The sequence below is a fragment of the Saimiri boliviensis genome, chromosome 18, assembly GCF_048565385.1.
Source record: "Saimiri boliviensis isolate mSaiBol1 chromosome 18, mSaiBol1.pri, whole genome shotgun sequence".
NCBI classification, from domain to species: Eukaryota; Metazoa; Chordata; class Mammalia; order Primates; family Cebidae; genus Saimiri; species Saimiri boliviensis.
The window spans coordinates 43,247,045-43,270,479 of record NC_133466.1 but is presented as its reverse complement, the minus strand read 5'-3'; the positions used below and the strand labels follow the sequence as shown (position 1 = coordinate 43,270,479).

Here is a 23,435-nt window from a genome sequence, read left to right as displayed (position 1 = left end):
ACACGCTTTAAATGTATTTTATTGCAAATTGGCTTTTGGAAAAAGTCTTATTTCCATATTCCTTCATTGTCTCTGCTATTTAAATATATTTATTGTTCATTTCATCTTACATGAAAAACTGTTTATGTGGCCACAGAAAGAAAAGTACTGCTTTAAGGTTTCTAGATTAGGCATGATTTAAGCATGCATTTTAAGCATGAAGGGAATTACTGACCTATTCTCATAGTTTGCTTAGTCCTGGCCACATGAGATGTAGACTTTTGATTTTGTTTATAGAAACATATACAGAAGGGTATTTTTCTTTGTTTTGAAACTTTCTTAATGTTAGATGCAGTTAACATTATTTACTTTCCAAAAATATTGCCTTGTGGTATAATTGAATCTATAGTAGGATGTGATAGATATCCTTTTCTATTTATCTATCCAGACACTGTGCAGAGAGAACAACTTGGCTGCCAGTGAAATTGACAGTGTTTACTGCTACATAGTAGCAGTTACAGCCACTTGAAGGTAGAGATTTTCATGGTTAGTTCAAGTTAATTGGCCTCTTGGGAGTTCCTGTGTACTCTGGTTTCCTATTACCTCTTCAGGTAGCCATGCTTAAGCTAGTCATCATCTGGGCTTGCACTTAACAATTTGCAAAAGGAAGCTTTTTATGAATAGGAAACAGAAAAGATTGAGGAACTGGAAAGTTAGAGAGGGAATCAAGAGTTTCACTTGGATAAGAAAAGCCATTTGTGGTAGTTGACGCATTGCTTTTTGTTTCTCAGTATTATCCACACAGAAAAATAGAGACAGTTTTTCTTTCCTCTGTCTACTTGCAGAAGATATGATTTATAGCAGTAAAGCTCTATGGATTTGAGATACTTTGAGCAAATAAAAGAAATTCCAGAGTACTGGAAAAACTTGGTTGTTATTTATATTGGGATTCTTTTATTTCCTGATAAATCAATATGGACTGTGAACATTGAATCTTGATAACCTGGCTATTTTTTTCTCTTTTTATACAGCGTTAATGTACAGGGGTGAAGCTCTAGATTTCACAGGCCCGAATTGTCATTTTGTGAATTTTAAAAAAGGTGACCCTGCATATGTCTACTATAAACTGGCAAGAGGATCGCCTGAAGTTTGGGCAGGAAGTGTAAGTAAAATTTTGACATACTTTATTTACTTAATTTTTATTGCCTTGTAAACAAGGCACTGTATATTTAAATGACTGTGTTTTCTTGGGACTTTTGATGGAATTAACCTGTCCTCTCTGCCAGACTGTGAAAAAAGATGGCCCTGTGTCCCCAGTGGCCTTGGGTCTGCACATAGTAGGGGCTCAGCAGAGCCTTCTGAAATATAACTGATTCTAGCAAGTTCCCCTCAGTGCCAACCTCTAGGGTGCTGCATGTATATTAGAAGTCGAAATGGTAAGAGCTGAAAAATTCTTTACTTCATTGCTTTAAAAAGGAAGGATTCATGGGAATTAGACTTCTGTAAACTATGTGTGAGAGAGCGTTTAACATTTAAACTTTCAACATGTAAGTTTGAAGTTGATTTTGGCCAGGCATGGTGGCTCATGCCTGTAATCCCATCACTTGACCAGGCCAACGTGGGAGGATTACAAAAGGTCAGGAGATTGAGACCATTCTGGCCAACATGGTGAAACCCATCTCTATTAAAAACTTAGCTGGGCGTGGTGGTACCTGCCTATAGTCCCAGCTACCTGGGAGGCTGAGGCAGGAGAATCACTTGAACCTGGGAGATGGAGATTGCAGTGAACCGAGATTGAGCCACTGCACTCCAGCCTGGTGACAGAGCAAGACTCCATCTCAAAAGGTTAAGAAAGGTTGATTTTATGTGATTTCTTTGTTTATATTAATATTTACGAAAAAGTGACATTCTTGGGAATAGTTCCCTAATCATCTGTGTTATTATTAGTCTGTAAAAAAGCAAAATGTGTTTCCTGTGTGCTTTCTTGTGTGGGGAACATTCCTGTGTGAGACCCCCAAAAGGCGTGGGTCTCACTATACGGTGAGTTCGATCCCAAACACAGTTTCCTGTTGGAGGCCGTCGAGCTATCGGGAAAAAGGAACTGAAAGATGGATGATCAGTTTCTAATATCAACCACAATATCGTTTGGGCCTAAAACTATGTGGTGCTGCTAGACTGAGTGACTCCATACCAGCAACCAGTTTCTGCTTTTAACTTTTTATGACTCTTTCTTTAAGAATAAGCTTTAACCTTTTCTTTACTTGCCTGACTGCCTTGTACCCTAGATAATGGTTTAACTGTCCCGGGATATTTGCAAAGCAAATGCCACCATATGGGATGGCTTTGATCCCTGACTCAGAGACTCCTGAATGGGGGAATTGAGGTAAGTTGAGTCAGGAGCAGACAAAGGAGAATCTGGTTAAAAGATATTCTGATGAGCAAAACCAGAAAACCTTTTCACATCTCAGTTCTAAAACAAATCAAACCAGAAATACCTGCAGCCATGAGGAATAATGTCTGGATGTAAGCAAGCTTTGTGATCACAGGAAATTCTGTTACTTTTTACAACCACTGATTGTGTATCTGACTTCTCTATTGTATAGGCCATGTAAGGTATACATTTGCATTTCCTCTTGCAATGATGTAAACCAGAGCAAAGAAAGTGTATTTATTCCTGGCCTTTGAAAAGTAAAGGCTGTTGTTTTAGGCACGGCCTATCCAGCCCTCCAGACACATCACTTTCTCTGTCTCTCTTATTTCTTCAAGCACACTCTCTCTTCCAGGTATTAGGACCCTCTTGCAGGTCGAGAGACCCCCGGCAGACGTGCCTGCCCATCCTGGATGGTCCCCGACATTCTTGTGTGTTTTTTTGTTTGCAGCTTTGGGGTCATCCTTGTCCTGCTTTTCAGACACTGGGTCTGGAGGTTACCCCAGGGGCTCTGTTCCCAGCTGATTTTATGGGTGCCCTGATATGAGACATGGTAATCAATGACTGCATCGTGCTTTGGTGTTAATGAGATTTACTGGGAGTGACCTCTGGTTGAGGGGCTTGTCTTATGAGTTATTATCCTTTTCTTTTTAGACAGTGTGATGTGTGGAGTGTGTCTTTACTTCAAGTAGTAGGGGTCCTCCATGTCTTTAGGATTGTCCCAACTTAGAGAAATACCCATCTCAACCGTGAAAGTTGTCACTCTCAATAAAACACCAACCAACCAACCAAACAAACAAACAAACAGAAAATACGCTAGAGAAATCCCCTTGGGAAAACAGACTCATTTTGTTGGCATTCCAGGTTCCCAGGGAATAATCTGGGGAAACAACAACTGTTCAGGTTCACCCTATTTAGAGAGCATCCGAAGTGACTCACTCCATACCAAAACAAATCTATTCTCTTTCTTTCAAGTCTGCCTAAGGAGATTTGTTGATAGTCTTTACTCTTGGAAATGTTTTTCCATGTGTCTAGGCTGAGTTATTTCTAAAACAGTTAAGTTGTTTTTTCCACTCCTCGTCTTTGAGCATTTGGATGAATGAACTTGACTTAACATTTTCCTCCCACTGCAGTTTTTCTTATGAACGTATTCAGCTCTGGATGTCCTATCAGTCTTTCTGGGTCACAGCTCTCATCCTGCCTTCTTAAGGAAAACTGCCCTCAGCACCCAGCCAGAAGGGATCTTTGCTGCCTGGTGATTGTTTGGGTGGCACTTGTTTGCACTGTTCATGTGGCATTTGCTTTACTGCTTTGTATGGCAGTTAATGTGTGTACTGTCTTAGCTCACACAAAGTCAAGGACTCTTTAATGGAAGGGCTCATGCCTTGTCTGTCTTCCTTTTCAGTATTTCCTTATGGGACAATGACATTTATTTATATTTATCCTGATGTTAACTTATCCAGGATTTGTTCTCTTAACGCAATACTCTACTTACCCCCGCCCCTCCCAAATGAAATCAACAGTACCTTGGCAGAAGAAAGATTGCTTCTTGTCATGCAGGCCTACAATTCTGCAGCTTTTTTTTTTTTTTTTTTTTGTCAAATGATAAGAAATAAGATGCCAACTGTGGTGTCAAACGACAAAGATTAAGGAAGGTAAATGTATAGTGTTTCCCTTTCTCTACATACCTCTGATTTGTTTCCTTTTTCTAGGTTCTCCCTTAATAAAACAATCACCCCTCTAATTTGATGAACCTTCTTAGTAAATTTAAAACTCTTTCTTCAGCTGCCAAAACGATTCTTGTTTCTGTTTGTTAGTTTTCATTCTGCAGTCTTTTTTGGTTTCTTAGCATTTTAGACTTGATCTGCCAATAACACAAAGTTGAATTGCCCTTATCTAATCTTCATGGAAGGATTTTACTACTAATACTGGCTTCCACGTAGTTTTCAGATAGAACAAGAACATTCATCAGTAGAAGTGTTTTATGAATTAGTAATAATATGGCCTTTTTTTCTTTTTGTGCATTTGATTTACAAGCCAGCTTCCTCCCTTATGATTGGGAGATCTACCTCTTCCTTTCAGACAGTGGCTAGTAAAAGACTGTGTGTTTCTCAAGAGGGCACATTTTACGTACCTTAGCTACTAGTGCTGAAAATGAATGGAATTATTTTCTATAGAGATTTTGGTTTGTATGAAATGAAAACTTGGTGTGAAGATTAGTGTGTGTTACACTGTAATTTTATTTTGTCTCCAGACACCTGTAATGTCATTTTGAAAAATGACAGTGTAACACATCATTATCAGGAAATACGGCTGATCCTAGGGCACCACAGGTTTGAACTCTGTGGGTCCACTTATATGCAGATTTCCTTCAATAAATATTATAAAATTTAATGGAGGTTTGGGATAATTTGAAAAAAACTCTCAGACTGCATAGCCTAGAAATATTGAAAGAATTAAGAAAAAAGTATATTATTAATTTAAAAAATATATGTAGATCCTAGTGTATTCTTTACTACCATAAAACATACACAAATCTATATAAAAAGCTAATATTTATCAAAATGTACACACACAAACTCGTCTTACATAGCACCTTTCACAGTCAAGAAAAATGTAAAATGTAAAGATAAAATATTAAATCATAATTGCATAAATTAATTGTACTACATACTGTACTATAATATTTCATAACCACCTAGTCTTGCTATTCTGGTGAGCTCAAGTATTGTGAGTCTCCACTTAAAATGCCATGTGACATGAATTATTCTACATGAGCAATTCATCTCTCCAATAAATTGTATAGTGCTTAAAAAGTTATCTCTTGTGGTTCTCGCACACTTTTTGTGTTTAGTGCAATACTGTAAACCTTGAGTAACACTCTGAGACCCATACAAAGTGTCACTAGTGATGTTGGAAGTGCTCTCAAGTAGCAGAGAAAAGTAATGACATTACAAGAAAAAGTTGAATTGCTTGATATGTGCCGTAGATTGAGGTTTGCAGCTGTGGTTGCCAGATTAACAAATCTACCATAAGGACCATTATAAAAAAAGAAAAGGAAATCCTTGAAGCTGTTATTGCAGCTATGCCAGCAGTCATGAAGATCTTACACTTTTTGTTTTGCAAAATACCATTTTATGTACTATTAAAAGTATAGCTTTTATGTGTTTATAGGCTTGCTATTAGAAAGGCATACCTATAGATTCTAATGTGATTTAAGTCAAAGCAAAATCATTGTATAACAACTTAAAGCAAAAGGAAAGGGAAGGGTCTAATGCTGGAGAATTTAATGCCAGCAAAGGATGGTTTGATAATTTTAGAAAGTGGTTTGGCTTAAAGAAAGTCAAACCAACAGCAGAAGCAGCTTCTGCCAACCGGGAGTCAGTAGAATAGTCCCTAGACAGCATTAAGAATATCATTTAGGAGAGAGACTATATGCCTGAACAGATTTTTAATGTTGACAGAAGTGCCCTATTTCGGGGAAAAAAAATGCCATAAAGGACATTTGTTAATAAGGAAAACAAGTAAGCGCCAGGATTTAAAAGAGGAAGGATAAGCCAACTCCATTGTTTTGTGCAAATGCTGTCGGGTTTATAATCAGGACTGCCTTCTGCCCTTATCTATAAATCTGCTAACCCCTGAGTCTTGAAAGGAAAGTTGAATACCAGCTGCCAGTCTTTTGGATATGCAATAAGAAGGTCTGAACAATGACAACCCGTTTTCTGGATTGATTCCATCAATGCTTTGTCCCTGAAGTTAGAAAGTAACTTGCCAGCAAGGAACTGCTTTTTAAAGTTCTTTTGACATCAATGTCCCCAGCCATCCACAACCTTGTGAGTTCAGTACCAAAGGAGTTGAAGTGGTCTACTTGCCCTAAACACAACGTCTGTAATTCAGCCTCTAGATTAGTAGGTCATGAGGAACTTTAAGGCTCATTACACACCATACTTTGTGGAACGGATTGTCAACACTATGAAAGAGAATGCTAATAGAAAGAACATCTTGAAATTCTGGTAGGATTATATCATTGAAGATGTCATCATTGTTATAGAAAAGACTGTGAAAGCCATCAAGCCCCAAAAAATAAATTACTACTGGAGAAAACTATATCCAGACGTTGTGCTTGATTTCATAGGATTTATGATACAGTCAGTCAAGGAAATCATGGAACAGATTGTAGATATGGCAAAAAAGGTGAGGATGAAGGATGTCAAGATATGGATCTTGGAGAAATTTAAGAGCTAATAGACACCACACCAGAGGAATTAACAGGAGACAACTTGATGGAAATGGGTGCTTCAAAGCTAGTGCCAGACAGTGAGGAAGAAGACCTAAAGGCCAGAAAACAAGTCAATATCAGACAGTCTGATAGAAGGGCTTCAGTTATTAAAGACTGCTATTAACTTCTGCTATAACATGGGCCAATGTCTGATATGGGCACTGAAAATAAAGCAAACAGTAGAAGAAGAATTGGTACCATACAGAAACATTTTTAGAGAAATGAAAAAGCAAAAGAAGCTAGACAGAAATTACATTGCACTTCCATAAAGTTACGTCAAGCGTGTGTGCCTCCTCTTCTACCTCCTCTGCCTCTGCTACTGCTGAAACAGCAGGACCTACCCCTCCTCTTCTTCCTCTGCTTCAGCCTATCCAGTATGAAGACGATGAGGATGATTATCCACTTCCACTTAATGATTAATAGTAAATATATTTTCTCTTTCTTTCGATTTTCTTCATACTTTAACACTCAGGCTTGAGTGCAGTGGTGCCATCATGGCTCACTACAGCCTCACTGCAGCCTGAATCTCCTGGGCTCAAGTCATCCGCCCACCTCAGCCTCCCCAGTAGTTGGGACTATAGGTGCATGGCACTGTGCTCAGCTAGTTTTTAAAAAAAATTTTTGTAGAGACAAGGTCTCACTATGTCACCAGGCTGGTCTGGAACTCCGGAACTTAAGTGATTCCCTGCCTCTGCCCAGTGTGATTACAGGCATGATCCACGATGCCTGGCCTTAATAAACTTTTTTTTTTTTGTCTAACTTACTCTATTGTAAGAATAAAACGTATACCTATAACATGTAAAATATGTATTAATTGACTGTTTATGTTACTGATAAGGCTTCTGGTCAATAGTAGGCTATTCGTAGTCAAGTTTTTGTGGAGTCAGAAGTTATGTGCAGATTTTTGACTGTGCTCCAAACACCTGTATTGTTTAAGGATCAGCTGTATTTACCTTTTGTTGTAGTGATCATGTATTTTAGAAACTTTGTATTCTTTTTACTTATAACATGGCTGTTGTTTATTGTTTAAGAAATACTTATAAGTCCTGGGTTATGAACAATGCTATGAAATGTGAAGACACATTTTTGCTAGAAGTTATTTGGAATTGTGTTTATAACCTGCTTTACTATGCATAGTTTTCATCATATAAAATATACAATAATATTCCCTTACACAGATCTTTTATCTACTTCTAAACACTAATTTTACATGTCCTGCATTTAGAATTAAGCCAAATGTAATCTTATATAAGTTCCACAGTTTTAGAAACGTTGGCTTAACAAGTTTCTGTACTTAAAATTTCAGAGTAATAAGTAATAATCTTGGTGTAATTATAACAGCAACTATCTACCTCTCTTAGTTATATCTACTTACCTGTATGTTTTCTACACCACTAAGAAGTCTCTTGTTTATATTTCTCATACAGAATTTGATTGATATTTGTCCCTTTTGCCCATTCTTTTGTATAGGTTGAGCACCTTTTTGGATATTTTCCAAAAGATTTAATCCAGGTAGTTCATGAATATACCAAAGAAGAGCTACAAGTTCCAACAGATGTAAGTTGTGGTTTCTGCCTCATTCTCAGTTATAAGTTGGCTTATAAGTGACTACCCAGAAAAAAAGAAAGAAAAATTTCCAAAGAATTTAAATGAGATTTTATAATCTGACTGTTATCTAATATATTGAAATAGATGTTCTTATATAAGGCTGTGTACTCTTACACAGGGCTTTCCTTTGCTGCTTTATATGTGAAAAACTAAGAATTCAATAGTTTTATATTTACTTATTAATGTGAGAAGGTAAATAATTTCATTTTATGAGCAAAAGGAGAAGCTGTATCCCAATTTGTAAACCACTTATTGGATAGCTGTTAGACATGTTAAGGATATAGAAATCGGGTTCAATTAATCAACTTCTAATTTTATACTGAGCCAGCAATGCAAATTTACAAAGGTTTTCTTATTATTGACTCTATAGTGATTTAAGGAATTATAGCTACAGATTTGGAAAAGGGAACCTGAGAGTTTCAGGTAAGGTCCAGTCTCAAATCAGTAAGGCACTGACTACACATTCTATTAAGCATTTATCTGTGGTGCATATCGTTTTGTACTAAACGGATTTTGTTTTCTAGAATCTGGATTTCATCTGATTATTATTTTTTTTTTTTGAGATAGAATGTTGCTCTGCTGCCCAGGCTGGAGTAGAGTGTGCAGTCTCAGCTCACTGCAGCCTCTGCCTCCAAGGTTCAAGTAATTCTCCTACCTCAGCCTCCAAGTAGCTGGGATTACAGGCCTGCCACCGCACCCAGCGAATTTTTTGTATTTTTAGTAGAGATGCAGTTTCACCATGTTGGCCAGGTTGGTCTCAAACTCCTGACCTCAAGTGATCCACCTTCTTTGGCCTCCCAAAGTGTTAGGATGATGGGCTGCATAATATAGCTATAACACTGTGCCTGGCCCCATCTGATTATTTTCTGAGTTTTAGAATTTATAGTAATTGATGCCTGTCTTCATTCAGAAGTCTGAATAGCTCTTTGGAGTTACTGCAGAGCATGAAAGCTGCTGGGCTAGGGCAATTCTTAGATGAGATTGGCAGAATGAAGTCACAGAGCTATCAGTATGTTTAAAATTTCTCGATACCCTCAGGGGTTACATAGTCAGTCCTATTGCCTGTCTGGCTTCACTCCTGATGAAGAGATTACTCAGGATATGAGTGTGAGACAGCAATTCATTGGTCACAGAGACCTGACCTGTTTTGGATTCTGTATAGTAATTGCAGTTCCCATTGCATGATTCCCTTGATATTAAAAACAATTGGCTCAGAAGTGGGCATGATGGAAAGAGGGACAGGTCTCCCCCAGAAGACTGTGAATGTTTAGTTAGCGGAAGAAAATTATCTTTGTTGGTTTTTAACTTTTCCATGTTTTATGGCTCCTTGTATGTCAACTTACTTACTGGTGGAGGAAAGGAAAAATATAAATTTACTGATATTCCTGAGAGCAGATCTTAGTGACTGCCTAGAACCCTTATTTGGAGTTATCTATTTACCTTACTGAATCCTGTTTTCAAGTTGTTCTTGTGGCAGTAACAAAATGGGGAGCCCCCTTTACTCCATTATGTGTTCTATTACATTTTTACGTCTCATGCACCTCTATCTCAGTAAGTTCCTTCTGAAGCTGATTTATCTTTCTCAATCCAAGGAAAATATGATCCCCAGATGCCTGTAGACTAGGAGCCTAACAGCCAGGTGATTCTGCCTGTTTCTGACTGGATGAGCAGAGAAATATGATGTGTAGGGCACAATGTAGAGAAGCTGATGGTCTCTTAGATCCTTCTAGATGGGTTATTATGAGGTGAATTCCCAGAACATCAGGCATAGATGTTGGGAGTTGCGGAACCCAATAAATGACACCTCACTTTTCCCCACCTGTGCTCTAAACAAATTGAGAGACCCAGAAGTTGGGCACATAGAAGATCAAAATGACCCCATTATTTACTGATAAAGCTGTTGGGAGTGTGCAGAAATAATGGGCTTTCTAACATTACAGTCTAAATTTAGATGGACTTACTCAGTCACAAACAGAGCTACCCAACTAGGGGTCTCCCCAAGGAAGACTGTCCCTGTAAAACCGACAGCATGGAGGAACAGAATGTGTGTTTTCTCTCCAGCAGGTCCCAAACAGAAAACAGGAATGGGACTGAGCAAACTCACCAACCACATGAATCATTCCTCCCCTGGGGGAGAGAGAATGAAGGGAAGCCAGGAGTATTACTCAGATGGGAAAGTGGATTCCAGCCTCCTATCCACCCAGTGCCCAAGAACAGGTGCCCAACATTGGCACAAAAGCTCCTTTAGAGCCAAACAGGAATTTGGGATTATCTCAGTCATTAACATGGATAAGAAATTGCTCTTGTGACACTTGATTAGTGACACACTAATTTTTTTTTTCTTGCAGGAGATGGATTTTGTTTGTTTTCATGGAGGAAGAGATGATTTTGATAATTATAATGTAGAAGAACTTTTAGAGTTCTTGGAATTGTACAATTCTGCAACTGGAGATTCTGAGAAAGCTATAGAAAAAAACTTCACAGGATGTGGAAAAAAACCCTGAATTATCTAAGGAAAGGGAACCTGAGCCTGATCCAGTAGAAGCCAACTCAGTGGAAAGTGACAGAGTATTCTCAGAAAAGGCAAAGGATCTTCAGGAAGAGTTTACAGCTCAGAAGCACCACCCCCATACAAATAGCCAAGCAGATCATGCTCAGGGAGAGCAGCCTTCATTTGAAGCTTCTGAAGAAATGCTGCCAGATAAACTAAAAGTGCCAGAAGGTGAAAACAACAAAACCAGCAATAGTTCTCAGGTCTCAAATGAACAGGATAAGATTGATGGCTACAAGCTTTTGAAAAAAGAAATGACTCTAGACTTGAAAACCAAATTTGGCTCAACAGCTGATGCACTTGTATCTGATGATGAAAGAACCAGACTTGTTACTTCATTAGAAGATGATTTTGATGAGGATTTGGATGCTGAGTATTATGCAGTTGGGAAGGAAGATGAGGATAACCAAAAAGACTTTGATAAGCTGCCATTACTCACCTTTATAGATGGGGAAGATATCAAAAATCCAGCAAAGTCTGGAGTTGAGAAATATTCCACAGATAAAAAGCAGAATTCAAATGAAGAGGATAAGGTTGAGCTAACTGTGCACGCTGACATCAAAAATGATGATAAAAATATACTAACAACCTGGATGGATACTATCTATTCTCTTGACACAGGAGGTAAAGAAAAAACAGATACACTGGATTTAGAGAGCTCTAATTCAGAGGAAGAAAAAGATGATGATGCATTAGTCCCAGATAGCAAACAGGGAAAATCACGGTCCGCAACAGATTATAGTAACCCTGACAATGTAGATGACGGTCTTTTGATTGTAGACATCCCTAAAATGAATAATGACAAAGGCCCAGAAGTCAACACAGAATGTCACATTAAAGGAAAAGGGCAGGAAGTTCAGGAATCCAAGAAGTGCCTGGTACAAGATGAGACAGAATTAGAGGATGAAAAGCAAGAAAGGATGACTGTGTACAGCCCTACTCACAGCAATAACCTCAACTCTATGCCAGCTGGTGAAAAGGGCAAAGACACATTAAAATCAGCCTTAGACAATAAAGAAAATGACCTAAATGGAGCAGGTATTCATATTTCAAAAGGAATGCCCCACGAAGAAAAGCCTGGAGAGCAGATTTTGGAAGGTGGCTCTGAGAGTGAATCTGCACAGAAAGCTGCAGGGAATGCAATGAATGCCAGAGAGATTCAACAGGAATCCTTGTGTACTGCACCAGTCATGGGAGATAACCACCCTAACACATCCAGAGACGGTGTGGAGGGAGACGCTTCAGTAAATGGAACCAAACCACACACGCTTCCAGTGGAGCATCAATGTGAGGGATTTAAAGAGGAACTAGTTCTTAAAACACAAAACCAACCTACATCCTCCTCTCCAGATGAGATTGGTTTGCCCAGAGAACGGAAAGAAAAGGCTACCATTCTGGGAAGAAATCTTTCTTGGCAACGAGAAAGATATGTGGCTGCCGCAGTCAATAAGCAAATAAGTGAGAAGATAAGGCTCTCTGAGGGTGAAGCCAAAGAGGACTCCTCGGATGAAGAGGTTTTTCATCACAAAGCAATACAGCATACAGAGGAAGTAGGACAGACAAACCAATCTGACAGCACAGGAGAACCAGCTCTCCTTTCAGAAGCAGAAGAGGATGATTATCCCCCTGAAGAACTACTGGAAGATGAAAATGCTGTAAGTGCAAAATGGTCTAAAGAAGAAAACCCTGGAATTCAGGGCAGGCAGTTTCATGTTAATCTGCAAGTCCCTGAAAGAGCAGTTTTAGGGACCACTAATCCTGATCCAGAAACTGAAGAAAGCAAGCGAGAAACTGGTAAGATTCTGGATAGTGAAAAAAAATGTGAGACTGCAGCCAAAGGATTCAACACAGGAGGCAGGGAACCATATACAGTGGTGGGAAAAGAATGCCCTGCGGCAGATGAGAAAGCACACAGACCATCTAAAGAAAGTGACTTTTCTGACAGCATAAAAACTCAGACTCCAGAGTTAGCTGAAGCGCTTCAGAAAAAAGATTCTGATTATCTGAAGAACAACAACCCTGAGGAACATCTGAAGACCTCAGGGCTTGCAGAGAAGCCTGAGGGAGAACTCATAAAGGAGGACCATGAGAACACAGAGAAATACATGGGCACAGAAAGCCAGGGGTCTGCTACTGTAGACCTTGAAAATGACTCGTTCCTTTGGACTCCCCATACAACTGTAGAGCCAGAGTATAGTGACAAGAGGGAGGACTTGCCTATCAGAAGCAGCTTCTTTAAAGAACAGCAGTCTTTGCGGCGGTTCCAGAAGTACTTTAATGTCCATAAGCTGGAATCCTTACTACAAGAAATGTCATCAAAACTGAAGTCAGCACAGCAGGAGACCCTGCCCTATAATGTGGAAAAGGTCCTAGATAAGGTCTTCCATGCTTCTGTGTCACAAATTCTGAGCATAGCAGAAAAAATGCTTGATACTCGCGTGGCTGAAAATAGAGATCTTGGAATGAAGGAAAATAACATATTTCCAGAGGCTGCAGTGCTTGATGACATTCAAGACCTAATCTATTTTGTCAGGCACAAGCACTCCGCAGCAGAGGAGACAGCCATACTGGTGATGGCACCACCTCTAGACGAAGGCTTGGGTGGAGTAATGGAAGGTGAGATACCTATGGCCTTGTAGAATTGGGCTGGAGCAGCAGGTGGAGCAGGTTTGCTGAGGTGCCTAGTATCTTACTTGTGAAGCTCTGCTGAGTTTCCAGTGTGCCTAAAGGAGGGACCACACAGGGAGGCCCACATATTCCTTCCCGCCTTCTTTTAGGCTGGAGCCTGGAGGAGGATTTCTTGCTGTTTCCCTTGGAATAGTTGAGACTGGTTAGCATTTTCAAAAGGAAACTTCATAAAAAGCTAAAGAGAAAGATACAAACCAGAAAGTAATGTACAAAATACAGATGCCATGGAAAATTATGAAAGGATTTTATTGAACAGTTTTTCAATCATAAGATAATTGCTGTCTAACCGTGGATTGACTGGTATAACTTTTAGATCAATGCCTTGACTGAATTCCTATGTTCTCTCCAGTTTTATCTTTTGTGGATGGCTTGTTCTTCCTGCTTTTTGGAAGCACTCAGTCCAGTTAAACCCTCCTGGACCCTGAGGTTCTTGCATTCAGATTAATCAAGGTTGGGACAGGGATGGGGAGCCTTCTAATGCAGCACTTGGTGCATGGAAACCATTCAGTTGAATTGACTCCGAGCCAATATCTTGACATAAGAGTTCTGATTTCTAGTTCCTTGTTCTATTCTCTGCATCCAGGTTTTTCTCTTTCTTTTCTTTCCCTTTTCCTGGCCACCCTCCCTTCCTTCCTCTTTCCTTTTCTTGAGACAGAATATCACTCTGTCACCCAGGCTGGAGTGCAGTGGCATGATCATAGCTCATTGCAGCTTCCAACTCCTAGGCTCAAGTGAACCTCCCACCTCAGCCTCCTAAGCAGCTAGGACTACAGGCGTGCATCACTGTACCCAACTAATGTTTTATTTATTGTAGAGACAGGGTCCTGATATGTTGCCCAGGCCAATCTTGCCCTTTTGGCCTCAAGTGACCCTCCTACTTTGGCCTCTCAGAGTACTGAGATTATGTGTGTGAGCTACCACACCTGGTGTATCCAGGCTTTTCAGACAGATGTATTTGAATCAAGAATACCAGGGGCACAGAAAGCCAAAGGCAAATGTATTTCCCCAGAGTGCTAATTTTTCCTGAGAGCTGGGGGAGGAGAACTCTTTCCACATTTAATTAAAACATATATTTTGGATGAGAATGCAAAATTCAGGTGAATTTTCAGGGTAAAATAGGAGGCTACAAAGAAATTCACCTTTGCTGTGAATCACATTGGACTGTCCCCTGAGCCTCTTAGGGAAGGAGGTGGGTTCACTTTCTTTGACTCTTTGGGGTACTTTGAAAGTATTCCAAAGACATTTCAGCAAGCTGCCATGCCATGGGATGTCCCTATCTGTACTCATTCTTTGAGAAAAAGCATGCTTGTGTATGCAAGAGTTTATGTTAATTCTCTGCAGGAGAGATTTCTGCTCTTAAGTGGAATTCTCTTTTGCACATTTATTTGTGTGGGCATAGGTTAGTTTGCCAAGGAAAGATGTTACCGAAGTCCCTACCATAAATATATTTATTTATGAAATACTCCTCTGTAGATTTTATTATGTAGATTAGTCATCCTTTAAATGGAATAAAAGAAACTGAAACTCTTGTTTCCCTGCCCAGTTGTGCTCCATGGGATGCCTGTGCATGGAGGGCAATGTTGAGGTGCCCTGGAGCTGGTACGGTCAGTGGGATTAGCCAAACCCATAGTGTCATCAAGCTGTGCTAGCCCAATGCATTCTTCTCACCTGTAGAGCTGCAACCACCTCTTGAAGATAATGTGTCACAAGAGAGCACAGCAGAACTGAGTGTGCAGGCTCCTGAAGAGTCCACCCACTTGGACCAACCTGTGATGAGGGACACTCATGCCTCAGAGGTGTCACTGAAGCCAAATACTGAGAAAGATTTGGACCCAGGTAAAGCTTGCTAATTTTTTTCTATGAAATGGAGGCATCATAAAAAAGGCCTTCTAGGAGATTCATTGTCAGAGGTAGTAGCTAGAGACATGTTAAACTCAAAGGAAAAGCCGATCTCAGAGCTAACTGAGAGAAAAGCAGGAGTTAAGACAGATGGAGATCAAAAATAGGAAAGACACCAGAGACTGTAACTAACCTACAAACCAGTGTTTGTCTGTCACTATCTTGTGTAAATTATTTCAATCTAAAATATTATTCTTCAAAGGCCTCATGCTCTAAAAGAGTAGTTTTCAACCAGACCAACAGCATTAGAAGCTCTGGGGGTGGGACCAGCAGTCTGTGCTTAACAAAATACTGGTTGTTTATCCCTCCAGGAAAGACTGACCTGATGCAAATTAGCAGTGGTTGGAGAATCACTGCTCTAAAACTCACAAAAGGCCAGAACAAAAAAACCAGGCCAAACCAAAAGGCCAGGCCAAAAAACCAGGCCAAGAGGCCAGGCCAGGCCAAAAGGAAAGGCTAAGAGGCCAGGCCAGGCCAAAAGGCCAGGCTGAAAGACAAGGTCAAATGGCAAGGTTAGGCCAGGCCAAAAGGTGAGGCCAGGCCAAAAGGCAAGACCAGGCCAGGCCAAAAAACCAGGAAAAAAGGCCAGGACAGGCCAAAAGGCCAGGCTAGCACAAAAGGCCAGGCCAAAAGGCCAGGCCAAAAGACTAGCCCAGGCCAAAAGGCAGGCCAAGAGGCCAGGCCAGGCCAAAAGGCCAGGCCAAAAAGCCAGGCTGAAAGGCAAGGCCAAAAGGCAAGGCAAGGCCAGGCAAGACCAAAAGGCAGGACAAGCCAGACCAAAAGGCCAGGCCAAAATGCCAGAACAGGCCAAAAGTCAAGGCCAGGGCAGACCAAATCCAAAGGCAAGTCTAGGCCAGGCAAGACCAAAAGGCAAGGCAATGCCAGGTCAGGCCACAAGGCAAGGCCAGGCCAAAAGGCAAGATCAGGCCAAACCAGACCAGGCCAGTGGGAGAACCACTGCTCTAAAACTCACAAATTCTGTTTTCCTTCTACTCTAACCCCTCTCTTTCCAAATATAGTACAGTGCAATGCAGTACTTTTTTTTTGATTTGCTATCTGGATATGGTAAATAAAACTTCTTAAAATACAGTGAAGGGGTCCAGGTATGTTTATACCATAAGCTTATAGAGGAGACAGTAGAAACACTGAAGTGTGTGATAGTCCAGGGCAGACTGACACGAAGAGTATTTCACCATAGTGCACGGGAAACATCAGGTGAGAGCTGGGAAAGTTTACTTTCCAGGCACAGTGCCTAACATTTAGTTGATACTCAATAAGTATTTTTTAAAAATGAGAAACAATTCTTATTCTAAAGCACAAAATATCTTTTTCCTCCCAGTTCCAGGGCAAATTACAACAGAATACCCTCCTATGGATGGTGTTGAAGCAAACAAGCAACTAGAGATGGTTGCCGAAGAGACAGCAAGCGTCACACCTTTAGAAAATGCAATCCTTCTAATCTGTTCATTCACGTTTTATTTGACTAAGTTGGTAAGTTTGACACATAGGGCTTTTTTTTTTTTTAGCTAAAATGTTGATTATTACAGTTTCTAAATTGATTTTGAGCATGAGGTGAATGACTTAAAATGTGTTTATGAAGATGACTCCTGCTCCTGTGAAGAGAGATCCTGAAATGAGCCACAGGTGTGTGGCTTTAATGGGCTCTTAGTTCCACACATGAGGAGGCTTTACTGCATGCTGGAGCTGGGCACAGGTGCATCTGTCAAATGTGGTTCTTCTCTTCAGGATCCTTTTCAGTCTAGCCAGGAGAGAAAGACATTCACTTGAAATGTACTATGATAATGAGCAGGAAGAGAAGTATTTACTGATGGTAGCACAGTCTATGGCATAAATTGGTTCACTGTGGTGGGAGAGTGATACGAAAGGCCAGAAGTTTGCTGAGAGATGCTTTAAGCACAGCTGAAAGACAGATGGGAGCTTGACTTGGACTTGTCGAATAGAAGGGCTGGGGAGGGAGATGGGCAGGTGGCGGGCAGCATGCAGTCAGGCAGAAGAAATAACATATTCAGAGAAATGAAGGCATGAAGGAAGGGTTATCTGGGGAAGCCAGGGAAGCATGAGTAGTTGGTGTTTTCTTTCTTTTTTCCCTTTTTTTTTTGAGACAGGGTTTTGTTCTGTCATCCAGGTTGGAGTGCAGTGGCGTGATCTCAGCTCACTGCAACCTCTACCTCCTGGGCTCAAGTGATCCTCCTGCCTCAGTCCCCTTAGTGGCTGGGATCACAAGTGTGCACTACCATGCCTGGCTTTTTTTAATTTTTGTATTTTAGTAGAGGTGGGGTTCTGCAATGTTGCCCAGGCTGGTCTCGAAGCCCTTAGCCGTCCACCATGGTCTCCCAAAGTGCTGGATTACAGGCGTGAGCCACTGTTCTTGACCAGTTGGTGCTGTTAAAGTGTGGAGTTAAGATTAGCTGGGCATGGTGGTGTGCACCTGTAATCCCTGCTTACTTGGGAGGCTAAGGCAGGGGAATTGCTTGAGCCCAGGAGGCAGAGGATGCAGTTAGTGGAGATTGTGCCACCACACTCCAGCCTGGACAACAGAGCAAGATCCTGTCTCAGAAAAAACACAAATTAAAAAGTACAGAGCTAAGAGGGGGAAGATCTGTTGGAGGGACACAGAAGTCAGAAAACTGTGTGCCATGGTGAGTGGTCAGATCATCGTTGGCAGATATCCTTTGAAGATTTTAAGCAGGAAAGGGGTTGTCGGGTCTGTTTCTTAGAAAGAGTCATTTATGGCAGAATATTTATTCAAATCTTTCTAAGAAAGCCATGCTTGAAATGAGACATTCAATGTCTGGAAGCTTATCTAGGCTTTTTAGGACTTAGCTGCCCCTTGTGGTACTTGCTGAAATTGGACTTTTTTTTTTTTCTTGGTTAGTTAGAGGAATGAGCAAGCTCTTGATATTGGAGGCCAGGTTGCCCTTAGAGCTACAGAAAAAGCATGCTCCTCACCAAAGCAGTTTCTTCTAGGTCCTGTTATTTCAAGACTCGAATAGGAAAGAGGGTTTTTTCTTGTTTTTCTGTTAAAATGCATGGGTTTCAAGCCATGATGATTTGCTTTCAAATCCTAAAGCCATCACTTAGAGGTTTAGGGCAAATTACTAAACTTTGAACTTCAACTTTCTCATCTGAAAAATGTAGATAATACCTACTCCAATTGTTGGTAAGAATTAAATGATTTAATAATGCCAAATGTCTGATACAGCATCTGGCATTTTAAAAGATCTCATACCTCACTTCTCATTTGGATGGTCAGAGGGCATATAAAGACATTGAATACCTGGGGATTTCAGGAGAAAGACCACCAGAATGGAAAACAAGTAGGAAAACCAAACCATTTTTCAGTATTCTCCATGGTCGTGGTGGTGAAGATGTGTATTATCTATGCAATTTAAATAATGAAATTTTCAGTGATTAAGTCCATCTCAGAATTCAGAATTTGGTTTTCAGAATGAAATTATCACTTGACAAGTTTAATAGCCCCAGTTGTGGAAGGAATTCTTTATTCATTGTATTTCTACATAGCCACAGAGCCCTCTTCTAGGCCTGGGTTGGGGAGATAGGAGTGGTGTGGGAAATGATCTGTGATTAGGGGCTAACAAGGAAAGACAGACATGAATGGCAAGATAGAAAGGCGCAGAGTTATAAGATACTGACTTGAGAGGGATTGTCAAAGGAGCATTTTGATGGCTAAATATGTACCAGAAACTGCTAGGCATAAAAGATTCTAAGAGATATAAAGTGTAATTCTGACTTTTGAAAGGCTTAAAAAAAGGTTTGCCAAATATATGTGAAAACTGGAGAAAATGGAAGATATCTAAAGTAGCTTATGTGAAATATCAAGTAGTTCATATACATATAATTATATGATAGGGTTGGAGAGTCCTGGGGTGCTGACTTTATTGGGAAAACTATACCAGAGGTCAGACTCATAGATCAATAGTTGATTAATAGTTAGTGGAATTTTATGGTTGGAAGAGACCTTAGAAGCCTACTAATCTAACTTCTCAGTAATGTAGCAATTCCTTTTTTTTTTTTTTTTTCTGTGATGGGGTCTCACTCTGTTGCCTAGGCTGAAGTGCAGTGGTGTGATCAAGACTCACTGCATCCTCCACCTCCCTGAGTACAGGTAATCCTTCTACCTCAGCCTCCTGAGTAGCTGGGACTGTAGATGTGTGCTACCACTTATAGCTAATTTTTGATGTTTTTTTTGTGTTTGCTTTTTTTTTTTTTTTTTTTGTACAGACAGGGTTTTGCCATGTTTCTCGGTCTGGTCTCAAAATCCTGGGCTCAAGTAATTTACCCCCCTCAGCCTCCCTAAATGTTGGGATTACAGATATGAGCCACCATGCCTGGCCAGTTATTCTTATTGATGATCGACTTCTCCCATTTTTGAATGGACGCCTGTTCAGCTTGTTTCTGGGCCCGTTTGACACCCCTAGTGGTCATTGCTACTTTCCATGCTTTCTATTAATAGTATGACAAGATGTTCCAAGCAAATCTTGTACATTTCCTGCCCAAATCTTAAAGGAACTATTTCTCCAAAGAATTTTGGGTCATTTTAATGAGAGATGCTATTTAGGGATTACATTCTAGGTACTAAGATTGCTTATTGCTTTATGAGTTAGCCATGACTTCTAGGACTTTTCAGAAGACAAAACTAGGAAGTATGTGATGGTTTTTTTATGTGAATATTCATCATAATGTCATGGAGATTACAGGTGCCCACCCTCTATTAGAAATCCCTCTATAAGAAATAGACATCCCTCTATAAGAAACTTTATTTCATTATTTCTCCTACCATTAAGAAATAAGCAAATGATTTGCACATCCATTCATGATGGCTTTATAGGGTCAGCTTTACCCTCCCAACTGAAACAATTAAAAAAAGCAGACAAAATAAATGAAGCAATATTTTTCAAGACATTGAACATCAGGCAACAAAGGACAGTAAGTCTTGAAAGATAAGGAACATATACCATGAGCTCTCTGGTTGTCCCAGATTACTCCACTAAGAGAGTTCCCAGGCCATGGCACAGAAAGAGAGAACCCAAGTGGAGCCCAGTGGACACCCTGAGTTGAGGAGATGGTACTGGGAGTCCAAAGAGACCCAGGTAGCTAGAGTTCACAGGACAGAGTAGCAAGAAGAGAGAGCTATGCAGAGAGAGAACTTTGGGAGTCTGTGAAGAGTCCCCTGTGAGTATTCAGCAGAATACTGATTGGCACATGAGTGTAACAGAACTACTCACAGTCAACAGAAACCATTGAAGTGTTTAGAGGGAATGGTTTTTGACACAGAGCTAGCGGTAGTGCCTGAAAAACCTAATAAATGTGGAGAGATCCAGAGTACTCAGAAGGGTCTTTCCTCTGACTAAGGTACTAATGTCTTGCTTGACAAATCTTCAGACTGAAAAGCAAAGTGTTTCCAAGTAATTGAATTGCATCCTAGTGCAAAGCTCAAGGATATGTGTTCGTAAGCATGACATCCATTCAAAGATTATCAGGCATGCAAAGAAGCAAGAAAATATAAACCAGGAATGAGGAGAAAAATCAACACATCAAAGCCAACCAAGAACTGCCAGAGAAGTTAGATATAGGCAAGGATATTAAATCAATGACTATTTCTGTACTTCAGATGTTTAAAAAGTAAGGAGACAGCTGGGCACAGTGGCTCACACCTGTAATCCCAGCACTTTGGGAGGCTGAGGAGGGCAGATCATGAGGTCAGGAGTTCAAGACCAGCCTGGTCAACATAGTGAAACCCTGTCTCTACTAAAAATACAAAAATTAGCCAAGTGTGGTGGTGGGCACCTGTAATCCCAGCCACATGGGAGGCTGAGACAGGAAAATAGCTTGAACCCAGGAGGCTGAGGTTGCAGTGAGCCAAGATCACACCATTGTACTCTAGCCTGGGTGACAGAGTGAGACTCTATCTCAAATAAATAAATAAATAAGGAGAGACATGAACGATTTGTTTTTTTAAAAAGACCCAAATCAGATTTCTGGAGAGGAAAACTACACAGTGCCTGAGATGAAAAGGGCACCAGAAGAGATTCATGCCAGAGTAGCCATCGTAGATGAAAAGATGAGTGAATTCAAAGATACAGCAATAGAAACTATCCTCAATGAAATAAAATGAGAAAAAGACCTCAAGAAAAATGAATACAGCATCAGTGAGCTATGGGACACTGTCAGGCACCCTAATAGATGTGTAACTGGAATCTCTGTAGAAGAAGAGAAGAAAGGTGTTTGGAAAAATATTTGAAGAAATAATGGCTGAAAATTTTCCAAAATTTATGAACTGTAAAGCCACAGATCCTATAAGCTAAGTGAAACTGGCAGCATAAGAAGCATGAAGAAAGCCACTCCAAGGTCTATCATAATCAAATTACTCAAAACAGGTGATAAAGAGCAATCTTAAAAGCAACCAGGGCCAGGCACAGTGGCTCACACCTGTAATTCCAGCACTTTGGGAGGCCAAGGATGGTGAATCGCAAGGTCAGAAGTTCGAGTTCAGCCTTGCCAACACAGTGATACCCTATCTATATTAAATACAAAAATTAGCCAGATGTGGTGGCTTGTGCCGCTCGCTAGTCCCAGCTACTTGGGAGGCTGAGGTGGGAGAATCACTTCAACCTGAGAGACGGAGGTTGCAGTGAGTCGAGACCACGCCACTGCACTCCAGCCTGTGGAGTGAAACTCCGTCTCAAAAAAAAAAAAAAAAGACATTTTACATAGAGAGGAAGCACGACACAAATGACATTAGACTTCAATAATAAGGCATGAGAGCTTACAATGGAGTAATAACTTTAATATACCTGAAAAGCAATATTGTTAACCTGTAACATCAAACTCAGCAAACATCTTTCAAAACCAAAGGTGAAATGAAGACCTTTTTCAACAACAACATACAAGAACTGAAAGAATTCACCAATACGTTTGCACCATAAGAAAAGTTAAAGGAAGCCCTTTAGGCATATGCAAAACGACAACAGACGGAAATAATGGAACTACACAAAGGAATGAACAATGGCAGGTGATAGAACACTCCACACAAGAAGAGCAGTTACCAAAATAAACTATATTCTCAGCCATGAAACAAGTCTTAATGAATATAAAATAATTCAAGTAGTATATGGTGTGTTCTCTTCACAGTATAATTAGGTTAGAAATCAATAACGGAAAGATCTGGAAAATCCCCAAATATTTGGAAACTAGATGACACACTTCTTTCTGAACATCTTATGAGTTTAAAAGGAAAAGAAGAAATTATTATTTAGAGATAAATGAAAATGAAAACAGGTGAGGTACAGTGATTCATGCCTGTCATCTTAGCACTTTGGAAGGCTGAGGCAGGAGGATCCCTTGGGCTCAGAACTTGGAGACCAGCCTGAACTACATATTGAAAGCCTATTTCTACAACACACACACAAACACACACACACACACACACACACACACACACACACAAACGCACACAAAGTTGGGCATGGTGGCATGTGCCTGCAATCCCAGCTATTCAGGAGGGTGTAGTGGGAGTATTGCTTGAGCCTAGAAAGTTGGGACTGCAGTGAGCAGAGATTGCACCATTGCAGTGCAGCCTGGGTGACAGAACGAGACTTTGTCTTTTTTTTTATTGCATTTTAGGTTTTGGGGTACATGTGAAGAACATGCAACATTGTTGCATAGGTACACACATGGCAGTGTGGTGTGCTGTCTTCCGTCCCCTCACCTGTATCTGTCATTTCTCCCTATGCTATCTCTTCCCACCTCCGCACCCCCCCATCCTTCCCCTATTTCCCCTCAACGGACCCCAGTGTGTAGTGCTCCCCTCCCTGTGTCCATGTGTTCTCATTGTTCAACACCCGTCCATGAGTGAGAATATACGGTGTTTGATTTTCTGCTCTTGTGTCAGTTTGCTGAGAATGATGGTTTCCAGGTTCATCCATGTCCCTACAAAGGACGTGAACTCATCGTTTTTGATG

The 23,435-nt window shown here is 40.5% G+C and overlaps 1 protein-coding gene across 1 annotated transcript in view; it reads left to right on the top strand.

The window, feature by feature from the left end:
- LOC120361579 (transport and Golgi organization protein 1 homolog) overlaps positions 1 to 23,435 on the top strand; it is an 80,416-nt gene that overhangs the window by 4,950 nt on the left and 52,031 nt on the right. Inside the window, 6 exon segments of the mRNA XM_074389396.1 lie at positions 1,011 to 1,141; positions 8,157 to 8,243; positions 10,643 to 10,765; positions 10,767 to 13,461; positions 15,208 to 15,369; positions 16,778 to 16,923. Coding sequence (XP_074245497.1) covers positions 1,011 to 1,141; positions 8,157 to 8,243; positions 10,643 to 10,765; positions 10,767 to 13,461; positions 15,208 to 15,369; positions 16,778 to 16,923 — 3,344 coding nt within the window.